The sequence below is a fragment of the Vicia villosa genome, unplaced genomic scaffold, assembly GCF_029867415.1.
Source record: "Vicia villosa cultivar HV-30 ecotype Madison, WI unplaced genomic scaffold, Vvil1.0 ctg.000775F_1_1, whole genome shotgun sequence".
In the NCBI taxonomy this organism is placed as follows: Eukaryota; Viridiplantae; Streptophyta; class Magnoliopsida; order Fabales; family Fabaceae; genus Vicia; species Vicia villosa.
Genome location: NW_026705347.1, coordinates 526816 through 549558, shown reverse-complemented (window position 1 = coordinate 549558; position 22743 = coordinate 526816). Strand labels below are relative to the sequence as shown.

The window sequence follows — 22743 nt, the reverse complement described above, 5'->3', positions numbered from 1 at the left end:
AATTTATTTAAATAATTAAATAAATTTCCGGGTGTTACAACTCTCCCCCACTTAGAATATTTTCGTCCTCGAAAATCTATACGACATCGCCATACTTAACACATCCTTCACATCTAATCCTTCGATCAAACGACAACCCGCGATTTATATCCAATACTTATACCTCAATCTTCCAATACGATTGCAACATAATCCCTACTAACTTGCCAACCATTTTAGCAATATCTTGAATCAACATCTTACAACGTAGCAACAGCTACTACTCGCTTACATCAGGTTATACAATCTAACCTCATCATCAACCAACAACTTACAACCAAAGCATAACTGAGGAGCACTCCTTCTCCACCACTTAGTTTCAAACCAACTCCTGCAACAAGAAATCATAAAATAACAAGTATCGACAGTGTTGTACACACTTGTCGCGTACTAAGGGGTAAACAACAATTAGACGACTCTGGCCGGACGAACCGACCTGCTCTGATACCACTAATGTAACACCCCAAATCTACCCGGTAATTATACAGAAAAATCAGAGTATAAATTCCAAACAAGTTCATTTAAGGTATCACATATTCGTCATCTCAAAAACATTTACGACTTACTTGCCTTCATATAGATACATAGCACATGAATTTAAAACGATAATCAAATCATTACTAAAAATCACTTTGTAAAAATTCAATAATTAACTCGCAGCAGAATCATCAAACTTCATAAATATTCAAATCAAGTCGTAGCATCTTTGCACGGTAACTTTAAGTTACAATTTAAACCAAAACAATATAAAATTCAGCAAAAGAAATAATAATTAAAACAATTGTTTTATTCCCCCCGAGTGCTACGTATCAGAGCAAGACACCAACTCGAATAACAGCAACTAAAGACTTCATAAAATCACTTCAAACTTCCACCGCTATCTTGAGTATGATAATTAATATATTAGATCAGATCATACAATTATCCCCACTTTCAAACAACAATTACATTAACAAATAGCAACAGCAGTTATAACAACAACTTTAGCAACAATTTATAACAACGATTATAACAACAACTTTAGCAACAATTTATGACAACAATTATGACAACCATCAGCAACAACAATCATCACAATAATTACAATAATTATTTCGCAACTCAAACCAACACAAATTATATCAACAACAACGCATAACAACATTAACTTCACAACGACTCAAAATGCGACACAACTATGCACATGTATGTGGTACCCAGGGCTTCAGCCCCCATCGCCAATTGCCACTTAAATCGAGGCATCAAGGGATAAGCCTTTGTCACTAATTTTCCAATCCATGCCATCGCCAAAAATGCATATGTATATGAATGCAACAAACACATACAACAACAACATCATCGCCACAAAGGCATAAGCCTATAACGTCGCTATACCAATAAATATACATCGTCACTGAAACATCCTGCAACTTCGCATAAAGTAACAATAATATACACATCGCTGAGAAATCACAAAGGAAATAAAAACACAACGTACTCATCATAATTCACAAAACAAGCCAATCACGATCACCTACTAACATATACGAACCACCTCTACAATTTTCAATTAATTCCGGATAACTAAATTTACCGCTAGATCTACTAATTCGGTACTATTTTTATCAACTGTTATAAATACTAGTCAATTATTCTGCTACCAAACACTTCAATTTTTCCCTGCTATTCACTCCTAAAATACACAAATTGGCAATATATCTTCTTCTGCTTTTTATTAAGTCGGCCCTGCTATTTCGAATAAACCTGCTAAGTAAATACTGAGTCTGTAATTTACTTGTACAAATCCTTAAACTATACTTTAAATTAAATAAACTAAATTATTATTATTATTATTAATGTAATGGCTATTATTATTGTACTAACGGAATATACATATATTTATATACAGTATGGATGAAGCATACCATATTTCTAATGACCATCCTTTTATCAATGTTACTAATAACGACACATATATATATATATATATATATATATATATATATATATATATATATATATATATAATAATAATAATTGTAATGTATATATAATAGTAATTGTACTGTGTGAAGCATAATATATATATACACATGGAAGGATCATGCCCCTCGGCATATTGGTGTGGTGCCACTCGGCACAAGAGGTGCTTACAAAGGGTGCCGATCGGCACCCCCTTGCCGGCCGTCACAATTTATTTCTTCTGTTAACAATTTTCTGCTACTTCCAGATTCTTCCGATCACAATTTTAGATCAACACAACTTAATTGCAGCAACGACACAATAAAATTTACAGAGACAACAATCCCACGGTTTCATAAATCCAAACTAATACCACACAACAACATAACAACTAAATCAACATCAACAATTTTCACTAACAAATTTATTGACAGAACCAATTTTCTCCGACTTAAATATCACAAGGCCAACAAACAATTCCATGGCACAATTTATACAATCCCAATCCTACATAATAATCATCATATTCCCGGTTATATAATTCGAACCCCACCCTTACCTTAGATTTTAATGGTAGCTCTAACTCCGATCGAACTCCAATCCGGTTCCAGTTTGCACTTCTCGTATCCTCTCCTTTCAAACCCTTGTGCTCTAACTTTTGTTCTTCTTTTCTTTTCTACGTAAAAACCTAATTTGTTTCACTACTACTACTTATATAGCACCTAATATTCTGTTAATAGATCAAATAATTCCATTTTGGGCCAACTAATTCACACGGGCAACACAACATTCAGCCCAATTAAATTTTATTTTATTAAAACTCCCTATTTACTTATCACCTCATATTTTACGGTCTAATTTAATTACTCGGAAAATTCTTAAAATAATACACAACACTCTAATAATATTTCTAATACTTAAAATATTAAAAATCTCAATAAATTAATGATCTGCTATCCCGAACTAATACCGACTAAATTTTCCAATTCCTCGTCTTATAATATCACTAATAAATCCAACTTCGATCAAATTTCCATAATAAATCCGTGAATAATTTATTTAAATAATTAAATAAATTTCCGGGTGTTACAGGATCAATCAGTGAGAAAATGATTTTCAAAACAATCATAGGACTCAGGGTGATTCATCCACCCACCTATAATGTTCAAACATCAGACATCAGGACTCAGAATTTCTCATGATAACAATCTAGGGTTTTATGCCTACCAGGGACTGGAATCTCACATTTGGGAAACCCTGAAAAGCTCCAGGACATTATTCAAAGGGCCTAATCATCTTCAAATGATCCCTATGTCAATATCCAATGGAAATTGCACTTCAATCTAGGAGCCACAGTCATCAATTTCATCTGGCCCACAATTAGGGTTTTTAGACCTAATTCACCATGACAGTTGACTTTTAATCAAGACATGGTTCCACAATTCAAACCATGGCTCAAGGTCCTCTATTACCTCAATATGTTCCACTCATATCATTCATTTGATGAGGATAGCTTGATTCACCTGAAATCTCCAGAAATTGCAATTCATTTGAAAAAGTCAACTATATAACACCACCTTTGACTTTTTGGATTTTTAGTCAACCATGGACCTTTGAAGATTGAAATCATCAATATATGGTTATTGAAGTAATTTGACCAAGAGAAATCAAGAAAATCAATCAAAATAAAAATTCAAAGTTTGACTTTTCAAAACTTTGGAAGGGAATATCTCAAAATTTCAAGTACAAACTGAAAAAAACTTCCAACATCAAAGTTGTAGATTTTGGTCCAATGCACAACCTTGTCTCATATAATTTTTTTGCAAAAAATAACCATTGAAGAGATATGGAGCTTCAAAGTTGCTGCATAGCCAAGAATGTTGAAAAAACCCTAGTTTTCTCCAAATTTTATGGGTCATTTTCACTAACTTCCTTAAGGATTTTGAGAAAACACAAAAAATATGGATTGAAGTACATGTCAAGGGCTTTCCAAATTATTCTCAACCTCCTCCAAATTCATTTTGAGCTAAGAGTTATGCTTGAGCAAAGTAAGGCACATGAAACGAATTTTCAAGGCATGACCAACTTTGGTTTTGGTCATTTTTGTGCAAAGGCCTACACTAATTGGTGCATCTACACTTCAAATATATCATAAGAGATTGGAGAGAATCGTTTGAATCATTTGCATCAAGATTCCAAAACATCCAAAAATCAAAGCCATGTGATTATGTAATCATTACATTTAGGAATTTATGGCATATGATGATTCATCAATTGGGAATCTTTTCTAAGCCAATTAGAGAGATCTACACATCAGAATTGTCCCCTAAGATCAAAAAGATCAATGGTTAGGGAGCTTGCTCGAAAATACCATCATTACATGTTGATACTCTTTGAAATTTCTTCATGGCCAAGAAACCAAAATTACTTCACTAAGCAAGCTCACTCTCTCCAATTACTCTGAGCTCTTTGCCTATAAATAGAAGTGCCTTCATCAGTATTCAACACACCAAAGCAACATAAAATTCTTGCTTTCTCCTTCTCTCCCTCATGCTTATGTTTTTCAAAGGTTCTTTGGCAAGAAGATTCAAATTCTTTAAACCAGAGCTCTTCCTTTGAAAGTAAGCTTTCAAACACATCAAAGGGGTTATTTAGAAGTGATCCAAGCACCTGGAACACTTATGTATGTGGAGGATCATCATCATCGCCTCTCACTCAGAGCCATATTAGTTGAGGTCGAGCAAGAAGTTCTAGGGAGTTCCAACTCAAGCTAAGCATCTCAACACCTTCCTAGAGGATCATTGAAGCTATTTGGATCGTTGGAGTAGCTCTGTAACACACTTTGATAAAGGCTCGATCTCCATTTCAGAGGTAAGTTTCATAAGCTTCAAACTCTATGAGTCATGCTTCATAAATAAAAACTTGTTATACCAACAAGTTTTTGCACCTGAGGGGATCATTAACCCTCAGTCATTTGCATCATATCATGCATATAGAGTATTTCATGTTGATTTTCAGTTTTAGGGTTCTTAGTGTTCATGCGTGTGAATTTTGAATTACACTGAAAATAAATGAAATCAAAGGATACCATCATGATCCTTGTTCAAAAACAAGCAAAATCCATGTTTACATCTTTGAGTTTGGTTGAGAAACGAGTGAGATAGAAAATTCAAAAGTTATGGAAGCTCGAGGTTGAAGATGAAGATGGTGGCGCCATTTTTCAAATTTCTCAGAATTAGTTTATTTTATTTTGAATGGTAGGCGTGTTATCTACGAATTCATCGTAGTGTCCAAATGGTTACAGCGCGCGTCCAAAAGCCTTGCCTTGCCTTAGGTCTGGGGTTCGATCCCCCCTCAGACCTTTTGTCCATTTTATTTTTCAAACCATTTTCAGAATAACATTTTAATATATTATCACATGATTGCCATATGCTATCCGCCCACGCGCGTGGCTCAGTTGGTATTGTTTTGTGATGAGAATCATAAGGGCGTGAGTTCAACCCTTGGTGAAGACAAACCTTATTTTTATCACTATTTTACTTCATTTTTTTTACAACTTCACACACTTAGAGACAAAACCTTATTCCCGGTGAAACCTCTTACCCATTTGTTTAGAGCCAAACTAAGTTCAAAGCCAACATAGCTTTCTCTTGTGCTATAACAAGGACCCTCGATTAGCCTCCTCTTGGGCTTACAATACAAGGACCCATGGGCTTCTTAAAAGAATATTCACAGCTTTCTCTTGAGCTTGTATACAAGGAACCATCAGGTTTCTTATAAACATAGGAACATGTCTTTAGTCACCTTTTAGCCTACCCTGGTGAGATTCTTCTATTCTTCAAACTAGACTTCAAATAAGCTAAGAATGTCTCAATCTCAGTATTGAGTTCACCTTTAGGAATGAGAGACATGGATAGTCTCTATCACCCATATCTTCAATCTCCAGTAAGTCTTCTCCTTAGTAGAGTCAAGATTCCACATCTGGAATTTCCTCAGCCAAGTCAGCCTTAATCTTGGGCTTTAAACAAGAAGTACAAATCATTCATTTCAATGGAGTGCTACCCAATCATTCATTTCATAAAATCCCCTAGAAAGAGTTAGCTTCCAAATCAATCTTTCATAAGTCAAATTCCCCTGGAAAGGGTTAGCCTCTATCATCCATCAAAACTCCCCGGTAGAGTCAATCCTGGGTCAGTCTCAATCACTCAAACAAATTCCCCAGTAAGGTCAACCTTCAACTCTGAGCTTTCATTCATCAATCCCTGCTTAATAAAAGCAAATTCCCCAGTAGGGTCAACATTCAATCTCTGCACAACAGAGTAACCCTCAGTAAAGTTAGCCACAACCTTGGGCTTTGTACAAGGCAAATATTTTCCTTTGAGCCAAAAGATCCCAAACTATTGGATCTTTCCCCATTTAGAGTCAGCCACAACCTTAGGCTTTGTACAAGGCAGATAATAGAGTCTCCACAGTGAGTATTTCCTCATCAAGAGTAGCCACAACCTTGGGCTTTGTACAAGGCATATAAACATCATTCCCTGTGTCAAAAGATTCATAACCCTTGGGATCTTTTCCCCACTGAGTCAACCGCAACCTTGGGCTTTGTACAACACAGAAAACAATGTCTCCCTAGATAAAGTTAGCCACAATTCTGGGCTTTGTATAGAACACCAAATAAATCTTTCAAAGTAAAACAAACACTCTCCAACTAGAGTCAGCCACAATTTCGGGCTTCATATAGAACACAAAATTTCTTCAGTCAAAGTCAATCCCTAGTGGAGTCATCTCCCAGGTTCAATCAAAACTCTTTTAAGCCTCAAGCTTAGGCCTCATACAAGCCAGTCAAATTCAGATCTTTCTTACAGTAGATAGACGTGATTTATCTCTACAAAGAGATATTTCTCCTATTTCACCATATTCAAAAAATTCTCCCATTTAGGATTTTGAAAGGCATGCTCTGAGGAACACACACCCAGACTTGTTTCCTTTCCCTAAACTGGTTGAGAATCGTTCTTTCATTCAAGAGACTGTGACTGGCATACTTGCACACACACACAAGTAAGGTCCTTTTCTTATAAAATGAACCCTGCTTTTCTGTCACTTCAAATGTTTGTGGTGGAATAGTAGAAATACCTCTTTGTAAAGATGACTTCATGTCTCTTTCCTGTAAACAGAGATTTAATTCAAGCTTCAACCTTGAGCTTCAAACAAGGTACCCAAAATCAATTCATTTCCCTAATTAGTTCCTCGAACTACAAAAAGCTCTGCTTCCATTAGGGATATGTAGGCATGAGATTCACAAGGAATCTCAGCGAGCTAATCAAAAACCAAAAACAATCAGTTCATTTGTCTTTCAATTTAATTCTTTCTCTTAACACAAAGGAGAAACTTTCCCAATTAAGCAGCAACACAAACACATAGACACAGAGAAGGTTCCCGTAGAGTACTACAGATATGTAGGGTGCTTAAAACCTTCCCTATGTATAAGCGACCTCCCGGACTCCAGAACATCTGATTAGGTGAAATCCCAACACCTAGAAAACTCCTAGGGTTTATTTGAGATCTTTTTCCCCTTCCTCCTCGTAGGATAATTAAAAAGTTCGTGGGATATCGTAGGAAGAACTGAAATAAAATTCATCTCACAAGTGCACCTCTCTCCTTCCAAATTTCGCGTGAAGGGTCCGGCGTGCCGTCCTCCCAAGTGAAACGGGGAGGTAAAAAAAAGACACCACACATCCAACCTCTATACATAGTCTTCTCAAGTATACCCTCAGTAATATTATTTGTATTTGCCTTTTGAAAAACGATACTGTTTCTATACAACCATATCCCATGCATAGTTTCAGCTAAAGCTAGTTTCAAAATGCTGGCTTTCCAATCCTTCTTCTTAGTACAGTCAATTGCCCACAGTTGCTCAAGGGACCATTCCTCAAGAGTATGATCCACTTCCAACCAACAGAGAATAGCACTCCAAATGTTCCTGGTGATACGACAGCCAAAGAAAAGGTGATTAATCGTTTCATCCACTTCATTACACAAGTTGCAAACACTATCGTGGATTATGCCAAACCGTTTAAGTCGCTCCTTAGTAGCTAGTTTACCATGGCAAATCAACCACAAGGTGACCAGAGCGTGAGGCCTAGCTATGTTCTTCGTGAGCATAAACCTCCAAGGCACCCTGATATTGTCATCAATCAAGACTCTGTACATCTCCTTCATGCTAAATTTCTTGCTCTACAACATCTTGTTCCATATATTATGTATACTAGGAATAAGGGCAACCTGCTGCATAATACTAGTCATCATCCAAGACCAACTTTGTCTGCACACAATAGTCATAATGTCAGCAGTTTTCAAATAGTAATTATGGATCCACTTGACCCAAAGATTGTCTGGTTTCTTGCAGATATTCCATAAGCACTTCATCATGTAAACTTTATTCCAAACAGCCAGGTTGATAATATCAAAACCCCCTGATGGGCAGGCTTACAAACAGAGTTCCAAGCCACAGGGCTCTTCTTCTTGATGTCCTGACTGCCAGCCCACACATAGGATCTACAAATAACCTCAATTTTGTGGATGACAAATTTAGGTAAAGGAAAGCACTGCATCCAATACTGAACAATTGCAAAAGTGGACAAAAGTTGCAACTCCTGTTTGGCTCTCTCATCCATGCCACCATAATAAGTCTAACATTTTTTAGGGTTGATGATTAGTCCTGTGGATTCTGAAAAAGTTTGGACAATTTGAAGAAGCATTTCAACAGACATGTAATCACCTCTGTAAATTAAAAGGACATCATCTGCAAAAATTAAGTCATGAATGGCCAGCCTCTCACATTTTGAGTGATGATTAAAATTGGGATTCAATTGCATTTTGACAAGTAGTCGATGAAGGTACTCCATCAGAAGAACAAAAAGCAATGGGGAGATAGGGTCCCCTTGCCTAATTCCTCTGCAAGCTTGAAGGGGTTTGGACATCTCACCATTAATGTTGAACACATCGGACACATTAGTGACCACAGTCATAACCCATTGAGTAAATAAATGAGGAATACCAATCTCAAGCATAATGTTCTCAAGAGCACTCCAGCTAACCATATCATATGCCTTCTGTAAGTCAAGTTGAAGCATAACTCTAGGGGTCCCTCCTTTTCTAGTATATCCTTTAATAATCTCATAGGCTAGCATGATGTGATTGTGAATAATTTGGCCTGACACAAATGCAGCTTGGCTCAAATTGATAATGCCGGGTAAAACACTACCCAATCTAGCAGTCGTGATCCTAGATATGATTTTATAAAAAGTGGTACACCCTGCAATGGGTTTGTAGTCCTTAATAGATAAGGCTTGGTCTATTTTAGGGATAAGAGTAACCACGACTTTGTTGAAGTCATTAAGTATTCTACCATGTGTGAAGAATTCTCTCACTACTGCTGTAGCATCATCTTTAATAATAGGCCAACAACTCTTGTAAAATTAGCCCCATACCCATCTATTCATGGTGCTTTTAGATCCCCCACGCCTTTAAGGGCTTCTTCAATTTCCTTAGTAGTGACATGACTAACAAGGAAATCCCTCTGCTCCATATTTAATTGGGTTCCCCTCCTCTTAGCTTCAAGGTTAATGTGATGGAGGTTATGGTTGGCTTTTCCCATGAGGTTGCTATAAAACTCCATAACTTCAATCTCAATATCATGCTGCTCAGTGATGCACATCCCGTCAGTTCTCTTTAGGATTTTCATACTCTTAGTATCCTATTTAGATTTGAGGTAGGCATGGAAAAAAAAACACTATTACCATCTTCTTTTCTCACCTAATCAATTTTAGTCCTTTGAAGCATAATTTTTTCCTCCATATCATTCCAATGTATAACCTCTTCGGTCAATCTTTTAGCCTCCTCAATCAGACCAGCATCAAATCTTATATGAAAAATGATTTCAGTTTGGACTTTCTTGAGGTCCTGCCTAGCCTTAGCCAATTTCAACTTTACATTGGATATAGGATTGGACAAATCATTTTATTATTACAAGATTTAACATTTATATGATTTTAAAATTTTATTAATTGTTTTTTATTTTCTTATAAAAAATTTATTGAATCATACTATAAAATATTAAAAATCCGTATCGGATTTAAAAATCTTAAATATTTTTATTATAGAAAATCTAAAAAATTATTATAATTTTACAAAAATGTTAAAGTTAAAGTGTTTAAAAACTTAATTTATTAAAATAATCTTGGTTTGTGTTACCCCTATCTCCGCCAGACGAACCTCCTCGCCGGCTCTTTCCGTTCACGCCACTTTTGTAACGTCGAATACAGCAAAATTCGCAGCCGCCACTGTAATTCAAGCACGCCACTGGTTCGTATTGTGATTCTTCAGGCTTCTCTGTCTATATTTTTATTTTTTTCTTCAAAAAAAAAAAAATCACTGTAGCGACAGTTATGCGCGCCTCCTAGGCACCGCCGCGATCTGCCGAATTTGGCCGCGACTAACTATCTAGTCTAGTGATACGACCGAGACATCCGGTTTAATCCGATTCAATCAGGCAGTTTCGCCGGTGACCTTACCGAGGCGACGACTGAATTTGTTTTTAGAAGAATGATTAACAGCTAACTTCCTCTAGAAATCTAAAAGTGATGCATATTGAGAAACACATTCATCTATCGTAGTTCAATTGAACCTTGTTTTTGAATTAATCGCTAGTTTTGTTTGTTTTTGTTCTGTGTAATAACTGTGCCATTATTGAAAATTGTTGTTATGAGGTTGAACTGATTTTGAAGATAATATGCTAGGTATGCATGAGTTCAATGCTTTACAACAAACTAAGATTAACAATGAACATACATTGCTTTGGAAGGAATCTTGCCACTGCATCATGCTCTTTGTCTCCCGTGCAACTTCCAGCACAAAAGTATGTGATCGTTATTCAATTTTTAACTCTTTGTTATGCAGCACTCTACAATCTATTCAACAATATCGTGTTCATATTTGAATCTGTAATTGTATAATTCAGTTTTTGATTAAAATAAAGATACTATTAGCCTTGTTGGTGCCATTTCTGGTTTCGATTTGAATCTTATGCCAGGTTGTCACTTTGATATATTGGTTGCTGACTGAGTGACTATCTTGAATGTTGCAATATAGAGAAGCACATTTTTGGTATGTTTTACCGGATGAGGTAAAGTGCACAAACCTATTGAACCGATATTTTGAACTATTATCCCCTTGTGAGAAAGAAAATGTACTCCGTATGCGTGGGGAGGAGCTGAAGAAAAGTGCACTTCTAGCTCGTGCATTGGTCCGCACTACATTAGCAAGATGTAAGTTTTGATGGTCTGCTACTCAGTTTCTTAATTAAGTTTTTATGTAACTTTTTAACCTTTACAACTGCTGACATAATTTAATTAAGTTTCATCTGAATAGATATATATCCTACTTGTTTGGTGGAAAATCTGCTACCTTTATATTGTTCATCTTCCTGTATCATTTAGTTTTGATTTTTTTCTTTAAATTTCACGACAGAGGTGTCATGTATCTAAACAATTTATTTTACTGCTAGACCAGACAAATTGTCATATTGATCCAAAATCCTTGAAGTTTAGAAAGAACAATTATGGCAAGCCTGAGGTGTGTGTTTTTATTGTTAATCTATTACCTGTTAATTGGATTTTTCTTGCAAACACTCAAAGTCTTAAGTAGCATATTTGATTAGGTAGACTGGCAATATGCTGATGATTGGAACCTACCGCCACTACATTTTAATATCTCGCACACTTCTTCTTTGATAGCATGTGGAGTAACTGTGGGCTCACCGGTATGCATTTAGTATGGTTATAGAAATGTTATTTTTATTTATTATTGTCATTATATTCTGTTCTAGTTTTAAGACTCACCATTTGTCCTGCTCTAGACTGTTAGCTTTGAACATATTTAATTTGTGTTCTCGTTGTAGATTGGTATTGATGTGGAAGAGAAGCAAAGGAGGTTAAAGAATGACATTTTAGCCTTTGCACGTCGATACTTTTCTCCCCATGAAGTAGAAATGCTGGCTCACATTGTAGATCCTGAGCTACGACGTCACGAGTTTATAAAATTATGGACTCTGAAGGTTAGTCACATTATTGAATTTCACTACTCAGATAGAAGTCGATTGAGAAACAAACGTGACTCTTTGAACTATTATCTGTAGAATATTTGAGTATTTCTTTTGTTTAGCTTCGTATCAATAATTTTCCTTTTTGAGTATTACTTATTTTGAAAGCAATGAAACACCTTATTTTATTTTTATGAAGGTTTTACCATTTGTAGGCTTTGAATATATTGATAATAGATTTTCTAATTGTTTTTCTTGTCGTTGTGAGCTCTAGTCTTAGTAGTTCTGTGTTTATGTTTGAGTTTTTTTATTTTTGTGCAACCAATCAAACGTATTGTGCTTAGCATATGCCTTTCCTTTGACACATGATAATAACTAAATAAGCGTAATATAATGAGGGAACACAAGTAGGTTGAGAATTCAACTTTTTTTTGTTGTTGTTGCTATTATGCAGCTTCACTTACAAAGACATGTCCCATTTACAGGAGGCATATGTTAAAGCACTCGGAAGAGGCTTCTCAGCATCACCTTTTAATACTTTCACTATTCAATTAAGAGACCATATGAAAGAAGGCATCCAAGTTCTACGTCATGTAATTTCTAAGGTATGTTTCTTAAGAAGCTATGATGTTAATCTCAGACAGCGTTACGTAACACAATCCCCCTAAAATGCTACGGCGGATAGCAGGATACACACTATTGCATACTCAAAAATAGATTAATACACAAAATTAAAGAGATCATCTTCCTTAATAGTTAAAAAGCCTAAAATATAGAGTAATTAAACTTTAGATAAGAAGAATAAAACAGAACTGAACTAAAAGTAGGATGAAGAGTAGATTGATTATTTGCGAGCAAATAGCGATAGCAGTTTGCGGACGCTACAACTGCTAGCTAGTGTTGATAGCAGCTCACGAACCAATAGCGTTGTGTTGAACCCTACCACCGCTGCTATATTCCGCCATAGCTGAGAAGTTTGTTAGATATTATCGTTGTTATAAAAACTGAACTGGAAATCGACCGGCGAGACCTCTGGGTCATACGTCAATCATCTTAAACTGGGAAGAAGCGTGATAAAAGCTGTCTTAAAGTTCAACCAGTTTTCAACTGTCTAGTTCGGTTTTTAAAACACTGAATGTTATATTACAATAATTACATGTTGGTTAACTGCTGTAGTCAACTAGTCTACCGTCATACGGGCATGCCCTGCTGATATTTGGCCAGAAATTACATTAGTATTTAGTATTGACATATTTGCATGTGAATTAGTAATTTTTTCTGCTTCAACTATTTATGAAGCAATTTATTTTGCTGACAGGAAGATGAAATTTTTGCTGAGCCTTCTGGTGACCTTGAGAATCTCTCAAGCAATTGGCATTTTGTGCTTCTAGAGTTACTTGGTTCTCATTATGCTGCCATTTGCATAGAAAAGGACAGCACAAATGAAGGTAGCTAATAAATCTTTTTGTCATGATGAGCATATTGCAGTAATTGCACCTGGTGCCACCTACTGAACTATTTTCCGTTGTACCTAAATGCAAATGCTGCAACCGTTGTTGTGTTGTGGTCATTTGTAGATCCATGAATTGTATGACTAGCATTATAGTAACTAGTATTTTGAGCTGTTTTGAGTTGCTGGTAGTAATTGCTAATGTTTGTGATTTGCAGAGGACGGGAGCATTCCAGTAAATTTGACAATACGAAAGACAATTCCATTTGTTGAAGATGAATGTATTTCTGGAACCGATACTGTGGCAGTGATGGGGGGCTTGAGTAAACTGCTAGTGTAATAGTGATTCTATAATAAAATGGAACTTTGCCAACAATATTAACTTTAAGTATCAAGGTTCTAATTTATTTTAGTGCTCAAGAGATGCTATCTACTGAAATTTTTGAGTATGATGCTTTTCCCGGCCGTGCATGTTGCACTTGTAGGAAATAACTAATTTTTAATGTAATAGATCATGTAAAATTTTATACATTGTTTGAATAATTTAGGCATCTTGGTTAGAGTAAGATCAAGTATTTTGTTTATAACAAGTTGAAAAATTAAGCTTTTCTGCAATTCACACCCCCTTCTATAATTTGAAAGAAATTCATAAACATCCATGATCCTTCTATTTCCTTTTCTGTGACTTTAAAAATGTCGCAAAACACACCGTTTGATTTATCTTAACTTGTGGTTAATATCATTCTCTATTGACGTGATAGAGAAACACAAAAAGTGGACTAGGTAGAATGGCACAAAGGGACAAATTAGTTCATCTGGTGGATGATGTATACTTCCAATCCGTATATTCATTCCTTGTCAAAAGTTATTAGAACAAGTTTAGTCCTTGACAAACTAAAAAAAGACTTTAGAGTTTAAGTCAATACAAGGATTAAATGCACAATTTCCACCAGTTAAATGAAGGTAAATGCCATAAACCGATTAAGCCGAGTACACCGCTACAAGAACCAGCCGTATCAAAATCTGTTTGATCAAATGAAGGTAAGTCTTTTGCTCGACATAAAATGTTCAGCTAGTGTAGAAATGGCATTTAACACAATATCCATGATCCTGTTAGGAACTTAGGATGTATTACAAGAGGAATTAGAACGAGATGCCCTAGTGGATAAAAAATCTATAGGCCAAACATTAACTCTCAAGGCCTATAAGAAGAATACTTGCAATAAATTGCTACATGCTCTACTGCAAAATGCTCGTCTGCATTGAAAAATTGTCCCATCTCAATCTTCATTTCTCAACCCTTGATGTACAACCATAAGAAACGGGTAATACTTTTGGCTCCTAACTTCCTATATCTATCACTTGCATTAGATATGTATAAGAAAGTCCTAAAATGGCTAAAGAAAAATTACTCACTGCTGACTGAAAAATTAGCATGCATACAATACAACTATTGCTGGCAAGCTTACCAAAGCCGATAACTAGTACTAGTAAGCAGTCTTAAGTCAAAATCAATTGGTTTGATTAAATTATTTGTGTGGTAAAGAAAATCAGAAGAAATATTGCAGGTACCAACACAATAAATAAGGTTGGGCAAGGGACTGGGGCAACTTGTGAAATGTAAGGGAAGGGAAGAAAGGTTGCTCACCCTCTCCTTTGGAAGATACTTACAAAGGAATGATTTGGATGGGAATGAACACTAATGAGAATGAATTTTCTCCCTAAGAGTTTCCACAAACTGAATCCTGTTTTTCTAAAGTATCATAACCAACTCTACAGACACAGCATTGTTGCACTATATCTACGTCAGCAAATGATGAATGACATCCATACACCTTTCAGCAAAAATTGCAAATCCTGTGTTATAATTCAACTTTTCCTTTCCCATGTTGAGAGTATTCAAACATTTTTCTCTAAGGGGCTGAGTTATTTATATTCTCGAGACTTTCTCAACATATCCCCTCTGAGTCCTCCTCTTTTATCAACAGCTACAATCAACTTTGTGGGTGGGGTGTCACATCATTGTTGTCCATCAAAATATAAATCACAGTTTGTCCTGCCGTAATGATTTTACCAGTAGTCCTTGCAAGAACAGACTCCATTTTTGAACCGGTGAAAGCGAGTGGCATCTCTAACAATAAATTGGCGATTGACAATCTTACTAACCAACTTAAAAAACACATGACAATCCACACACACTCTCAGGTTCTTCATGACAGTAATATCTGTTCCAGGCTTAGTGTTCAAGAGACCAAAAGCAAGTGCTAATTTTTCACTGTGCACCCCGGCACCCATTAACGGTTCTTCACTCTTTCCCTGACACTTGTGATCCAGTTGATGAATCTCCTTCACAAGATTTTCCAATTCATCCAGCATTCTATATATTTCCTTAATCTGAGGATGACTCTTATCTCCAGAGTAAAAAAGATGCATTTTTCCTTTATATTCCACGTAGCTACACCCAGGATCCTTTCTAAGCTTTCGATCCCTCATCATGACTCTAACTTTCAAAACCCCATCTAAGTTCTTAGCATCAGAGTACACATTTGACAGTAAAACATAGTAACCTATATTTGTAGGTTCAAGCTCAATGACCCGTTGAAAAGCCTCTTCAGCTAGTTCTACATTTCTATGAATCTTGCAAGCACCAAGAAGTGCTCCCCAAACAGCACCATCCGGTTTCACCTTCATCGAATCTATGAGATCCACTGCTTCCTTCAATCTACCAGCCCTACCCAAAAGATCAACCAAGCAAGAATAATGCTCAGGACCTGGCTGCAAACCATACTCCCTCACCATCTCATCAAAATACTTCAATCCTTTCTCAGTCAATCCAGCATGACTACAAGCCGAAAGAACACTTACAAAAACCGTTCTATCAGGCCTCACACCTGATCTAACCATTGCATCAAAAAGCTCCACCGCAATCTCACCTTCTCCGTGAATCCCATACCCACCTATAATAGCAGTCCAAGACACAACACTCTTGTTCCTCTCATCCATACAATCAAAAACCTCTCTCGCACGAACCAAATTCCCACACCTAGCATACATATTAATCAATGCATTCGTCAAAAAAGAATTCGACCGAAATCCAAGTTGCTCAATTTTCCTTTCCACCTCACGCCCAATTCCTTGTGCACCAAGGTTCGCACAAGAACACAAAACACCAAGAAGCGTAACCGGATCAGGATTCACCCCATTCACTTTCTTCATCTCAAAATAAAGCTCCAAAACACTTCTCGCGTGACCGTTCTGCGCGTAACCAGAAATCATTGCATTCCATGTAATCAAATCCTTCACAGGAATTTCATCAAACAGTTGGCGCGCTTGTTCCACTTCGCCACATTTAACATACATTGTCAGAAAACTGTTACCAACGGACAAATCAGAATCAAAACCGAACTTAAAACTACACGCGTGTAAGCACGCACCAAGTTTTAAGTGACTAGGGAGAGTGAAACCCGAAACTAAACCTAGCATTGTAACTGAATTAACAGAAAAGCTAACTTCGCGCCGCATTTTACGGAAGACGTTAACGGCTTCTGAGATAATTGAATTAGAAGAGTAACCGGAGATCATGGCGTTGTAAGAGATGGTGAGGTTTATGGCTTCTTCGTCGAAGACTTTACGAGCGAGGTGAGGGAGGGAAGATTTGGAGTACATGTTGATGAGTGAGGAGCGGGTGTACGGGTCGGGTTGTGACCCGGTTTTGATGACGTGGGAGTGGAGCTGGGATCCGGTGAGGGGGAGAGAGAGGAGGGCGCATGATTTAAGGAGGACGGGGAAGGTGAAGGTGTTGGGGAAGAAGGATGAACGGAGCATGTGACGGTATACCGTTAGTGCTTCTTGGTATTTTTTTTGCTTTGATAATTCTCTTAGGTAGCAGTTCCATGGTGTTGTTGGGTTGTGTTTTGACTCGCCGGTGACTGGTGGCGGCGTCACTGTGAAGTGACGGCGGGATTCGATGTTCATCTGATGGGGTTAACTGTTAGACAAACCATTCGGTTCGTGTTCATCTGCGGTCTTCATAACCCATGTAGTATCTATCATTTTAGTTTGATTTTTAAAAGTTACACCTCCTCGTTAGTTTTTATCACAGGCTCTTTGTCAGTTTTTTAAATTGTTAAAATGGCTAAAATAACCCTGAACTTGTTAAACCGTACTCTTTATTTTATCATTAGAAAATCTATTGAAGGCTATAAAGGTCAAAGCTAGAGTTACGAATAGTGATGGTCGAAGCATACCAACCATCCAGAGAATAGTGCAATGTCATTAAATAGGCGCATCTCACGGTGAGCAGCGTAAACGTCGTACCGGGTGTCCTCAGCAACCATGCGATTTAGATAAACTCTGTAAGGGTCCACCGCCTGGTTCCATCTCATGGGGATGAAGACACCAGCACATGGCCATGCCTTGATGTACTCCTGCACAGATCCCCAGCCAATTATCATCGGAAAATGTTGTAATATCTGCCCCTGAAATGAAAATAAAAAACATTGGGATCAAACATTATCATGAATATAGAATGAAAAGTAGTGAAAAAAATTAGAAGGATATAAGATTGTTACCACTAATAGTGAACACCTGTCTGCGACAATCTTGGTCTTCCACAAGCATCCCTTTTCATGTCTCGAATAGGTGTACGCCAGCGTTGTCTCCCCCCAATTGTACTCATTAATCCGTGCTGGATCCAAAAAGTACCTGAGGTAAGCGACATCCGTATACGTGGAGCTCGTGTCCACAAACAGCTGAGTGTCGAACAAAAATAGAAAGAAACACCTCAACATCCGCTGTCTGTGTATCTCCACCTCAACTAGATCACCATCAGCCTGTCGTGCCTCAGCTAGCGCCTCAGTAAATCTCCGAATCAACAAGGAAAACCTCACGTGAGTGTCGTGGGTCTTATCCACCTCCTCAAGCGCATCTAGTGGATCAACCATAAGATCCTCAACCAGAAGCTCTCTTGCTTCCTCCTTCGTCATCCTACCGTGACGGAGGAGGGCACCCCTGATAGTTATATGCAATAGACATGAGACATCCTCCAATGTAACAGTGATCTCACAATGAGGGAAATGGAAGGAGGACGTCTCAAAGTGTCATCTCTCCGCAAAAGCCATGAGCATTCCGTTGTGGATCACGGTGTACCCGATCTCACAAAGGTCTTTCCGACCAGAGGCTGTGAGGATATAATGGAACCACGCCTCTTGTGGTTTCTACAGAGATAATATCTTCCGTCCATGGTTATAGAACCTCTGGGCCGACCTCTCTTGAAAATTTTCAATGAAAACAATGTTAATAATAACAATCAATGTTACAAATAATAAATTTCCAATGAAAAAATAAAGAATTAATCTAAGCAGTGTTACCTCTGGAGGTGACACAAAAGATCCATCATCGGCTAGAGGTGGCACAGGAGAAGCAACACCCTTTGGAGGTGGAAGAGACATACCTCGACGAGGTGGCACAAGGATGGCGCCTGTGATGTACCCTCACCATCATCCCGACGCCTCCGTGATGAAGAAGTAGAAGTGGACTGGGCATGTGCACTAGGTTGTGGCATAGCCTCAATTGTGGCCTCTGCTGGAACAGGGGCGTCGGCTCCCTCTGGCATTATCTGGCTCCGTACACGTCGCACGGGATGCATGCTTTGCAACCCTCCCATGTATGAGTCGGTCCGTCCCATTAGCTATAATGTCTGCAAGCTATAAAAAATAAATTTGAATTAGATACAATTAAGTTATAAAAACAAAAGAAAAAAATTTAACTCCGGATATGTACATGTGAAAAGCTTCCGTAGATGTATCTACGGAAGCCCCTACCATTCATAACAACTAGAATAATATACGAAAAAAACAAAAATACGAAGAAGAAAAAAACAAAAATAATAGAAACATAAACAATTTACAATTTTAATAGAAATTCAACTTAAAAACTAAATTGAATTAAAATTAAAATTATAAATCAAAAGTGTTAGTAAAAATGATCAAAAATATTATGAATTAAAAAGGTGCACAAGATGAACGTATGCATTTTTTAAAAATGAATGCATAGTTATGTAAATGGAAGTATGCAAATGATATGCAAAGCCTAAACCGGTTAAAAGTAAAATCAGGAGGGTAAATTTTGGGTTACAACAGGATGCTGACTGCGTAGGTTGTCATGATTTAAGAAGATCCACTACAGGTACGGCTGTATTTGGGAATGCGGATCCGAGAACCGGACCGGGATCCGAACCGCTGGAACTGGTCCAATGGACCGACCGAAACAGTGAACGGGACAGTAATGGATAAAAAAAATATCCGAATCCAAAATGAAGAACCGGACCAAATATCCAATGAGTAACCGAAAGTAAAAATATAAATATCTTTGGTACATCATTTCCTCACTTTTTCCCACTCCCTCTCTCTCATTCACTCTCAGACTCCTCTGGTCCTCTCCTCCCTCTCTCACTCACGTGTCTCTCTTCCTCTCCTCCTCCCATGTCTCTACCTCAGCCACCTCCGACGGCCTCCTCTTCCCCTCCTTGTCTCCGATGATAACTCCTCATCCTCACACACTAGTTATTGTTTTTACTTCTTCTTGAATCGTGATTTCGTGTATCTGTTTCAGAGAGATATCTTGGAGTATCTTCTTCGTATAACTGTAATGTATTCAATCTTTTTGTATTGTTATATTTCACATAAATTTCATGCTATTTACCATGTTTGCATGTTAAGTTTGATGCTTCGTTCCATAGTATGTTGGTGTTTTGCCCTATTTTGTTTTGCCCTAATTTGTTTTGACCTAAATTTTTTATAAATGAAATGCATGTTACAATTTTGACCTAAGTTTTGCCTATTTCAATTTTCATGTTTGATTAAGATTAATAAATCGTTAGGGTTTTCTTATACTGAGTTTTTTTGATTTGTAAATGATAATAAAGCTCGATTAGGTTTTCTTATACTGTTCTAAATAAAGTTGGGCTTCTGTTGTTGGGTTTTGTTACAGTTTACTATTATATTATTGTTTAATTCTTTGTATTTTCTTCCATGTCGTTTCAAGATTCATCATTGACTCCTCCAACAATGGTGGATGATCTTATTGATATTGAGTTGTTGCTTGGTGACATCGGGGAAGAGGAGACAACGGATGGAGGTAATTTAGAGATTGGTGAGTTGATGGATATGGAGGTTCCAGTTCCGAGTGATACAACTACTCAAACCAACCCCACTGATAATACTACTACTCAGATCCCTACTCAAAATACTACAAACACAAACACTGATGCTTCAACCCCTCAAGTTGCCCAAGCTCAGAGTTCCCAGAGTCAGAGAAATGCTGATGGTAGAGCTCCTCGTCCCAAAAAATCTGCTGTTCATTCTGAAATGGTGCTGATTGTAGGTCCAGATGGCATTAAGAAGTGGAAGTGCAGATGGTGTGGAAAGCTTTACACATATGATTCAAAGTGGAAGAATACCTCTAATGGTAAGAAACATTTAGATGCTTGTATTCAGAGAAGGTTAAGGTTGAAAGGAAATAATGAGAAAGAGTTTGCTCAGTCTAGATTAAACATAGGTGATAATACTCCTACTTTAGCTACTTGGACATATAATCATGCTAGGGTTAGAGAAATTGCAGCACACATGATTCTAGGTCATGAATTTCCTTTTTCTGTTATGGAAGGTGTTATTTTTAATGAGTTTCTAAAAGAGATTTATCCATGGTACAAAAAGATTACTAGGCAACAGGTTAAGTTTGATTGTGAGACATTTTATGAGGCTGAGAGAATTAAAATGAAAAGGTCTATGGCTTTGATTAATAGGGTCAGTCTCACCACTGACTTGTGGTGGTCTGGTGAACAGAGGATAGGCTATATGACTGTGACTGGTCATTTCATTGATTCAAAATGGCAGCTTCATAAAAGAGTTTTATCTTTTAAGAATGTGCCACCACCACATTCTGGAGAGGTTTTGTGCAGGGAATTGATAAAGGTAATGGATGATTGGGGAATAAGGGATAAGGTAGCATCTATTTCTGTTGATAATGCCAGTGCCAATGATAATTGCATTGCTAGGTTGAAGAGGGATTATTCTGGTAGGAGAAATTTACCCTTAGGTGGTAAGTTATTTCATGTAAGGTGTTGTGCACACATCTTAAATCTGTTGGTGTAGGATGGGCTTGATATGATTAAGGTGTCTGTTGATAAGATAAGAAATGGTGTCAAATACTTGCTCAATTCTGAAACAAGATGCAAATCATTCAAAAAGATTGTTGATGAGTTGCAACTTGAAGGCAGAATGCAAGTGTTGGATACAAAGACTAGGTGGAACTCAACTTGGTTGATGTTGTCTACTGCATACCATTACAGAGAAGTGTGGCCTAGATATGCTGAGGAAAATGGTGCATTTCTCAGTTTTTTGCATGATGCAAATGATTGGGAAGATGTTCATGATATTTGCAAGTTTTTGGAGGTTTTTGCTGATGTGACATCAATTATTAGTGGCACATCTTACCCTACTGCTAATCTGTTTTTGTCTGAGCTTTACAGAGTGAAGGTTTTACTTGATAATCCTTCAAGAATCTCACATAATCCTCAGTTGCAGGCCCTTGCTAGTGAAATGAAGTTGAAATATGACAAGTATTGGTCAGAGTCCAATACATTGATTTCTATTGGTGCAGTTCTTGATCCAAGGTATGAACATCTTAGCATATGATGTATGATTATTATCTGAGGCATGATTAAAATTCTCTGATCTTTATATGAATGATTGGTATCCTGTTATTGATATGTATAGTAGTGAGTTGTGACTTAATTGTGTCTTATTAAGTTGTATTGCTGCTGGTTGTGGTTTAATAGTGCCTACTGCCTGCCTATGATGTAATCTTTTCTGGAATTGTATGAATTATTTATGATTAGCTGAGGCATATGATGGATCCTGTAATCCTGTTCTTGATAGGCTCATTTAAGTTGCCTTGCTAGTTGTGGACTTGTGGTTTAATAGTGCCTATGATGAAATCTTTTCTTGAATTGTATGAATTATGAATTATGATTACCTGAGGCCTATGATGGATTGTTTTGTTGATATGCATATTAGTGAGTTGTGACTTAATAGTGCCTATTTTCTCATTTAAGTTGCCTTGCTAGTTGTGGTTTAATAGTGCCTATGATGACATGTTTTCTTGATCTGTATTATTAGAATTCAAGATTCCGAGGCCTATTCTGTTACCTCTT

General features: G+C 37.1%; 3 protein-coding genes across 4 annotated transcripts; 2 read left to right on the top strand and 1 right to left on the bottom strand.

Annotated features, from left to right (window-relative positions):
- The first annotated feature begins 10201 nt into the window (after positions 1-10201).
- Positions 10202-14061, top strand: LOC131631131 (uncharacterized). Of its 2 annotated transcripts, XM_058901910.1 has the most exons (9): positions 10202-10344; positions 10779-10897; positions 11131-11306; positions 11546-11613; positions 11699-11800; positions 11939-12094; positions 12565-12684; positions 13398-13527; positions 13748-14061. In XM_058901910.1, exons 2-9 carry the CDS (start codon positions 10785-10787, stop codon positions 13867-13869), a joined length of 987 nt encoding a protein of 328 aa, XP_058757893.1. In that variant the 5' UTR covers positions 10202-10344; positions 10779-10784; the 3' UTR covers positions 13870-14061. The 2 variants fall into 2 exon arrangements, with proteins under 2 accessions (XP_058757893.1, XP_058757894.1); XM_058901911.1 differs by lacking the exon at positions 10202-10344 and having other exon boundaries at positions 10881-10897; positions 11072-11306.
- Positions 14062-14466: 405 nt separating this feature from the next.
- Positions 14467-17592, bottom strand: LOC131631130 (putative pentatricopeptide repeat-containing protein At3g11460, mitochondrial). The gene has a single exon (XM_058901909.1). It carries the CDS (start codon positions 17502-17504, stop codon positions 15600-15602), a length of 1905 nt encoding a protein of 634 aa, XP_058757892.1. The 5' UTR covers positions 17505-17592; the 3' UTR covers positions 14467-15599.
- A 2968-nt stretch (positions 17593-20560) lies between these two features.
- Positions 20561-21682, top strand: LOC131631116 (zinc finger BED domain-containing protein RICESLEEPER 2-like). Its single transcript, XM_058901892.1, has one exon. It carries the CDS (start codon positions 20561-20563, stop codon positions 21680-21682), a length of 1122 nt encoding a protein of 373 aa, XP_058757875.1.
- The last annotated feature ends 1061 nt before the right edge of the window (positions 21683-22743 follow it).